Source organism: Rhinopithecus bieti, unplaced genomic scaffold (assembly GCF_001698545.2).
Source record: "Rhinopithecus bieti isolate Rb0 unplaced genomic scaffold, ASM169854v2 scaffold_20891, whole genome shotgun sequence".
In the NCBI taxonomy this organism is placed as follows: domain Eukaryota; kingdom Metazoa; phylum Chordata; class Mammalia; order Primates; family Cercopithecidae; genus Rhinopithecus; species Rhinopithecus bieti.
The window spans coordinates 743,207-751,008 of NW_016810137.1; the positions used below are offsets into that span (position 1 = coordinate 743,207).

Below are 7,802 nucleotides of genomic sequence, written 5' to 3' on the forward strand. Positions count from 1 at the left end.
GACACAGCCAGACTCCGTCTCAAAAAAAAAAAAAAAAAAAAGAGCGAAACTGTCTCAACAACAACAAAAAAACAAAAAACACACACACACAAAAGCAAAATCAAGTATTATTTCTTTAAAAGCAAGAATGTTTGTTGATCATTGCTTTCTCCATACTTTTGATAACATCCACAATAAATGCTGGTCTCAATAAAAGGAAAAATAGGATCAATTCTCTCCCGAAAATTCAAGTTCAACATTTTAATACTTCATCAGGAAACAAATTTGCTGCCGGGCACGGTACCACACGCCTGTAATCCCAGCACTTTGGGAGGCCAAGGCGGGTGGATAACAAGGTCAGATCAAGACCATCCTGGCTAACAAGGTGAAACCCCATCTCTACTAAAAATACAAAAAATTAACTGGACGTGGTGGCAGACGCCTGTAGTCCCAGCTATTCAGGAGGCTGAGGCAGGAGAATGGCATGAACCCAGGAGGCCGAGCTTGCAGTGAGGTGAGATCGTGCCACACTGCACTCCAGCCTAGGTGACAAAGCAAGACTCTTGTCTCAAAAAAAAAAACCAAACAATCAAATAAACAAAAAAAACTCCAAAAAACACAAAGGAACCATTTTGCCAAAGCAACATTCAAAAAAAAAAGAAAGGGCTGGGCGTGGTGGCTCACGCCTGTAATCTCAGCACTTTGAGAGGCTGAGGTAGGAGGATCACAAGGTCACGAGTTTGAGACCAGCCTGGCCAACATGGTGAAACCCCATCTCTACTAATAATACAAACATTAGCCAGGCATGGTGGCGTGTGCCTGTAGTCCCAGCTACTCGGGAGGCTGAGGCAGGAGAATGGCGTGAACCCAGGAGGCGGAGTTTGCAGTGAGCCGAGATTGTGCCACTGCATTCCAGACTGGGCGACAGGGTGAGACTCAGGGAAGGGGAAGGGGAAGGGACATAGGAGAAAATTGCTCAAAAAAGGCAATTTGATTTTTTTTCCTCTCCACTTAGAGGGACTGGAGGTTATAGGTCCTGCTTAACTCTCTATTATTAAAACGATATACAGTAGAAAGTGCTCTTCTTTAAAGAGGCAACACAAAAATAACCTAAATCAACACAGTGCAACAAATACTTCTGAGTATCTATTTATACAGCCAGACTTTGTGCCCAAGAGTTCTAGATGGTGCTGGCATATCTGCAGAGAGCATGCATGCAATCTAGATCAGCTGGACACTGTTAGATATGTACACAGTGAGCTCACACACGGCAAAAACCAGAGGCCTTACCTAGAAAAGTACCAATAAAAAAAACTTTCAATGGCACGTTTATCACAGGAGACGTGATATTAATAAACCAATTAGGCAGAAATGGTGTTATTCTCAAAAATATAATGTAGTTAATGAGATGTTCTCTATGACGCTCAACCTGTCATAAGAAAGAAAATAATTAGCATCAGATTGAGGAAAACTTCAAAATAAGTCGCTTAATATAAACACCTTATTTCAAATTCTCATTCCTGATACTTTAGAGCATACCCAAGACAAATGATCAGGCTGGCATGGTGCTTCATGCCTGTAATCCCAGAACTGTGGGAGGCCAAGGCAGGTAGATCACCTCAGGTCAGGAGTTCGAGAACAGCCTGGCTAACATGGTGAAACCCATTTCTACCAAGAATAGTGGTGGCATGCGCCTGAAATTCTAGCTACTTGGGAGGCTGAGACGGGAGAATCTCTGGGAGGCGGAGGTTGCAGTGAGCCAAGATGCACTTCAGCTTGGGCAACAAGAGTGAAACTCTGACTCGAAAAGAAATGAAAAGAGAAAAGATCAAAAAAGGCCAGTGGTGACTCATGCCTGTAATCCTAGCACTTTGGGAGGCTGAGGCAGGAGGGTCACCTGAGGTCTGGAGTTTGAGACCAGCTTCGCCAACATGGTGAAACCCTGTCTCTACTAAAACTACAAAAAATTAGCTAGGCGTGGTGGCATGTGCCTATAATCCCAGCTACTCGGGAGGCTGAGGCAGGCAGGAGCATTGCTTGAACCCGGGAGGCAGAGGTTGCAGTGAGCTGAGGTCATGCCACTGCACTCCAGCCTGGGTGACAGAGCGAGACTGTGTCTCAAAAAAAAGAAAAGAAAAAAATGCGCTGAGAGTTGGCTGATACAAGTGTTTCAATAACACATACACAGAATACTGTATTAACATAAAACGGATAGGTATCTAATTATGTGGATGCCTTTATACTGACACTTTGACTTCTCTGCTGATTGAATTTACTAGGATAAATAAAATTACCATCACAGGTCTAAAACATTTGTATGTGAAATTATTAACATTCATATTTGCCTACCACCTATTTTTATTTGGTCAGAAGATAGTTGTTATTACTTGAGTTAACTTAGGAAATAATTTGTGTTGGGTTAATACATGTAGCTAATTCATGCAGGAACTAAACACAGACCTTCCAATTAACGAAGAGTTACATCAAATAATTTAAGAATACATGTTTACCTGCTGTGACCATTTTACTGCTTTCTCTGTTAGGTATTTGTATACAACTGGTCTCCCAACTAAATAGGAAAGCATATAACAAAAAGAGGCACCAAGTCCAGAACACTGGAAAACAAAAAGAAGCCATAAGCATTTTGTATTTTTCTGTCTTACTCACATTGATTTATTCACCTGAGTAAAAGCTCAATTAATTTACTTCTTTCGGAGGTGGGGAGGGTACTCTGCAAGACATCTCTTGTGCAGAGATGATCTAGTACTTTCTCAGACCAAATTGTACCTCAAATGAGATCAGCTAAAACAAACTGGCACTTGTGATTACACCTTGTGACTATATCCAAATAATTAATGCTAGCCTTTAGCGTAAGAATAAAATTTCAGGAGCCAATTTCCAACCTCCTCCCGACCCCCACAATTTCTAAGCTTGAAAACACCACCTCTGGCCCTAGGACTTAACTCATTGTGCTCACCAATACTCCTTTGGACTGTCGCAGTTACAAAATCCAATAGGAAAGAAAAGCTAACACATAGCTTATAAATGCAACTAAGTTTATAATTGGTCTGTTCTGGGGGAAAAACAAATTGTAACACCTCCTCGTGAAGGGACTTTAACTCCTCTTAAACTAATGAGTTTATGCTTACATAGACTAGTGGGATTAAAATATCATCATCCTCATCATTCTATTGTTTTTTTTTTCAGTCTCCCAATTTTATTTTTTCATACTTACCAAACAAACAAGAAATAAGGCTAGTGGAAAGGGATAAAGAAACCCTGAAAGTATACTGAGAAATATAGAGCCTGGAATAGCAAATGTTTGCAAGCTGGTAACTTTTAAGTTAAGGATTAGAACACAATTAAGTGGAATTTTAAAAGACAAATGTAACATTTCGGGAAAAAAGTATAAATACAGAAATTATCATATAATGAGATTATATCCAAAGATTTAGCCTCTAAGTTGACCAATTACTAAACAGTATCATAAATACTAGCAAGTGTGCACTACTAAAAGGTTTCCAAGACAAAAATCCAGTATCTAGATAGAGAGGAATCGGGCACTTTGGGGGAGGAAAAAAGAAAAGGTCTTCCGTAATCTTTCAGTGCTTCTCTAATACATTTTACTCCCAAATGTTTTCAGGGAAATCATGTACATATAATTATTTCTAATTTAATTATGAAGATTTACCTAAATTCACTACTCATTTTAAAGGAATAGGAGCTACAAGAGAATTAAAAAAATAAGAAAAATAAAATAAGAATAGAAATTATGAAATACAGTAAAAGTCACAAATCTTATTTATTTTTGAGAAGGGGTCTTGCTTTGTCACCGAGGCTGGAATGCAGTGGAGCACTCATGGCTCACTGCAGCCTCAACTGCCCAAGCTCAAGCAATTCTCCCACTTAAACCTCGCAAGTAGCTAGGATCACAGACATGTGTGTCACCATGCCAATTTTTATTACTTGTAGAGATGAGGTCTGGCTATGTTGCCCAGGCTAGTCTTGAACTCCTGGGCTCAAGTGATCAGCTACTGCTCATCTTCACTTCCTCGGAGGAGATTCTCTCCTTGTTCCCCGTGACCTGCTTTACTATTCCACTATGCTATTGAAACTTCCTCATAGCCAATAGTAATAACTTTTTCTTAACAGTCACCTTTCAGTGATCCCTGCATAGGATTAGACTTCATCCTGCATGAAACATGGCTTCAGTGAACTGTACTTTTTCTTCTACATTACAGGTAATTTCTTCTCTAGATTTTTCTCTTTGCCCTCTAGTCTGAAATTTCTCTAATGTTCTGTTAGTCACACTCTCCTTTTCGTTTGATAAATTTGGCAATTTCCATGGCTTCAAGTATCAACCACATATAGTACTAAAACTCGACACTCTCTAATCAATCAGCCTCAAATTTTCCACCTGTCTCCTACATGTCTCTGTTAAAAACAAAATACACACACACACACACATTTTGGGTTAAGATTGTATTATATGGGCCGGGTAGGGTGCCTCATGCCTGTAATCCCAGCACTTAGGGAGGCTGAGGCGGGCGGATCATGAGGTCAGGAGATCGAGACCATCCTGGCCAACATGGTGAAACCCTGTCTCTACTAAAATACAAAAAATTAGCCGGGCGTGGTGGTGGGCGCCTGTAGTCCCAGCTACTCGGGAGGCTGAGGCAGGGGAATGGCTTGAACATGGGAGACGGGAGATTGCAGTGAGTCGAGATCTCACCACTGCACGCCAGCCTGGCAACAGAGCGAGACTCCATCTCAAAAAAACAAAATGAAACAAAAGATCATATTACAGATAGTTTCACACATATATAAATGTAGAAATACTCAATGTAAATGATGAGTTGATGGGTGCAGCAAACCAACACGGCACATGTATACCTATGTAACAAACCTGCAATGTTGCACACATGTATCCCAGAACTTAAAAGTATAATAATTAAAAAAAAAAAAAAGAAAAGAAAAGAAAGCAAGACTCCAAAGGATGAAAGGAGATAAATGGAAATTTTCCCTTGAGGAAATTGAGAGAGGCAGGAATAAATGAGGACAAGTTCCCAGGAAGTGTTTTGTTGTTTTTGTTGTTATTGTTTAATGCAACTTTTTTTTTTCTTTTTTTTCCCCTAAAATTTGGTGAAATTCCTACTTGTCTGAAAAGGAAACCTAAAATCAGAGCTGAAATTGGGGGAAAAAAACAAAGTTGAGAAACGAGTGTCACGATGCCCTATATCAACATATTTCAGGCTGGGTGCAGTGGCTCACGCCTGGAATCCTAATACTTTGGGAAGCTGAGGGTGGATCACTTGAGACTAAGAGTTGAAGAACAGCCTGGCCAACATGATGAAACCCCATCTCTAATAAAAATACAAAAATTGGCTGGGCACAGTGGCTCATGCCTGTAATGCCAGGTACTCAGGAGGTTGGGACACAAGAATCACTTGAACCCAGGAGGCAGAAGTTGTAGTGAGCCAAGATCATGCCACTGACCTCTGGTCTGGGCAAAAGAGTGAGACTCTGTCTCAAAAAATAAAAATAAAAATAAGGCTGGGTGCGGTTGCTCACGCATATAATCCCAGCACTTTGGGAGGCCCAGGTGGGAGAATCATGAGGTCAGGAGTTCGAGACCAGCCTGCCCAACATAGTGAAATCCTGTTTCTTACTAAAAATACAAAAACTGGTCGGGTGCACTGGCTCACGCCTGTAATCCCAGCACTTTGGGAGGCCGAGGTGGGCGGATCATGAGGTCAGGAGATCAAGACCATCTTGGCTAACACGCTGAAACCCCGTCTCTACTAAAAAAGTACAAAAAATTAGCCAGACGTGGTGGCAGGCGCCTGTAGTCCCAGCTACTTGGGAGGCTGAGGCAGGAGAATGGCATGATCCCAGGAGGCGGAGCTTGCAGTGAGCCGAGATCGTGCCACTGCACTCCAGCCTGGGCGACAGAGCGAGACTCTGTCTCAAAAAACAAAAACAAAACAAAACAAAACTAGCCGGGAGTGGTGGTGCGTGCCTGTAGTCCCAGCTACTTGGGAGGCTGAGGCAGGATAATGCTTGAACCTGGGAGGCGGAGGCTGTGGTAAGCCGAGATTGCGCCATTGCACTCCAGCCTGGGTAACAGAGTGAGACTCCATCTCAGAAATGAATAAGTAAATATAGGCCAGGTGCAGTGGCTTACGCCGGTTATTGCAGCACTTTGGGAGGCCGAGGCAGGTGGATCACCTGAGGTTAGGAGTTTGAGACCAGCCTGATCAATATGGTGAAACGCTGTCTCTACCAAAAACACAAAAATTAGCCGGGCATGGTGGCACGCTCCTGTAGTCCCAGCTACTCAGGAGGCTTAGACAGGAGAATTGCTTCAGCATAGGAGGCAGAGGTTGCAGTGAGCCCAGATCGCTCCACTGCACTCTAGCTTGAGTAACAAGAGCGACACTCTGTCTCAAAAAATAAATAAATAAATAAAATAAATAAAATAAAACCCCACATTTTCAACGTCCAAATTGTTTAATGTCATTAAAATAATTCCTTTTCTGCCAGACGTGGTGGTTCACGCCTGTAATCCCAGCATTTTGGGAGGCTGAGGTGGGTGGATCACCTGATGTCAGGGGTTTGAGACGATCCTGGTCAACATGGTGAAACCCTGACTCTACTGAAAATACAAAAATTAGCTGAGCATGGCGGCAGGCGCATGTAATCCCAGCTACTTGGGAGGCTGAGACTGGAGAATCGCTTGAACCCAGGAGGTAGAGGTTGCAGTGACTAGAGATTGCACCATTGCACTCTAGCCTGTGTGACAAGAGCGAAACTCCATCTCAAAAAAAAAAAAATTGTTAAAAATGATGATTATTTTTACATCAAGAGGTAATGTCTTTCATTAACTGAGAAGATCTGGAAAATAGTTTGGATAAGAATAAAAGATATTAACAAATCAGACATGAAAAATTAAACTCCACAATTTGCAAAATTAAGCACCCACAGCATAAGCAGTTTGAAATAAAGCTATATTCCTGACTAGTTAAAATGTAATATATTTCTATAAAATAAATATCTATCAAATTGTAAAAAAAATTCATTCCTTTGAATAAGTATCTTAAGAATTTCTACAAAGGAAACAAGGCAAGAAAAAAATCATGAACAAAGGAGATTCATAATACATATCTATAAAAATTAACACATACCTCCAACCCTAAGAGAACAATTATAAAAATACTATTTTGACTAGTAATTTAAAATACTTATATAAACTAATATCATCAGTTAATTAATACAATTATAAATCAAACCCATAACATAATATGCAGTAAAGGAAAATGTTTGATAAGTGAAAAAAGCAGAATACAAAAGAACCAAAAGAACTTGTGATAATATTCAGACATAAAAACAGTTCAGGAAACTGTTAAAGTGATAATTTGTTTCCATTTCAAATTTTCAATTATTTAATATAGTTACACTGCAACAACAAATTTTAAAAGGAAAATATGTATAAATGAAGAGCAGACTTTTACACTTTTTCTTGAACAAAATTAGAAAACATGTTTTCAGTTAAAAGGATACAAAATATATGTAGCAAAATAAGCTACAAGTACTTGAACATAAAAGGTGTCCTTATATTTGGATAAAACTTTTCCTAGAGCCTTGGCATCATCCATATCTCTGGGAACCTTCATATTCACTCTTTCTTCTCTAAAGAAATAAAGTGAAAAATTTTAGAAGAGAATTTTGCCAAGATAATATCAAAGTCAAGTTCACGACATGAAGTTTTATCCAAAATGATTTGATGCCTTGATCTGTTAAGTCTTTTTTTTTTTTTTTTTTTT

At 40.0% G+C, this 7,802-nt stretch overlaps 1 protein-coding gene across 5 annotated transcripts in view; it reads right to left on the reverse strand.

Annotated features, from left to right (window-relative positions):
* TMEM41B (transmembrane protein 41B) overlaps positions 1–7,802 on the reverse strand; it is a 31,194-nt gene that overhangs the window by 4,951 nt on the left and 18,441 nt on the right. For 3 of the 5 annotated variants that reach the window (XM_017891454.1, XM_017891455.1, XM_017891453.1), the window contains exons 4-7: positions 7,540–7,668; positions 3,215–3,308; positions 2,490–2,594; positions 1,270–1,408 (exon numbers count right to left, since the gene is read on the reverse strand). In XM_017891454.1, the coding sequence (XP_017746943.1) occupies positions 1,270–1,408; positions 2,490–2,594; positions 3,215–3,308; positions 7,540–7,668 (467 nt within the window). Of the gene's footprint in view, positions 1–1,267; positions 1,409–2,489; positions 2,595–3,214; positions 3,316–7,523; positions 7,669–7,802 lie in introns of those variants that run through there. The other 2 variants (XM_017891456.1, XM_017891457.1) reach the window with 2 other exon arrangements.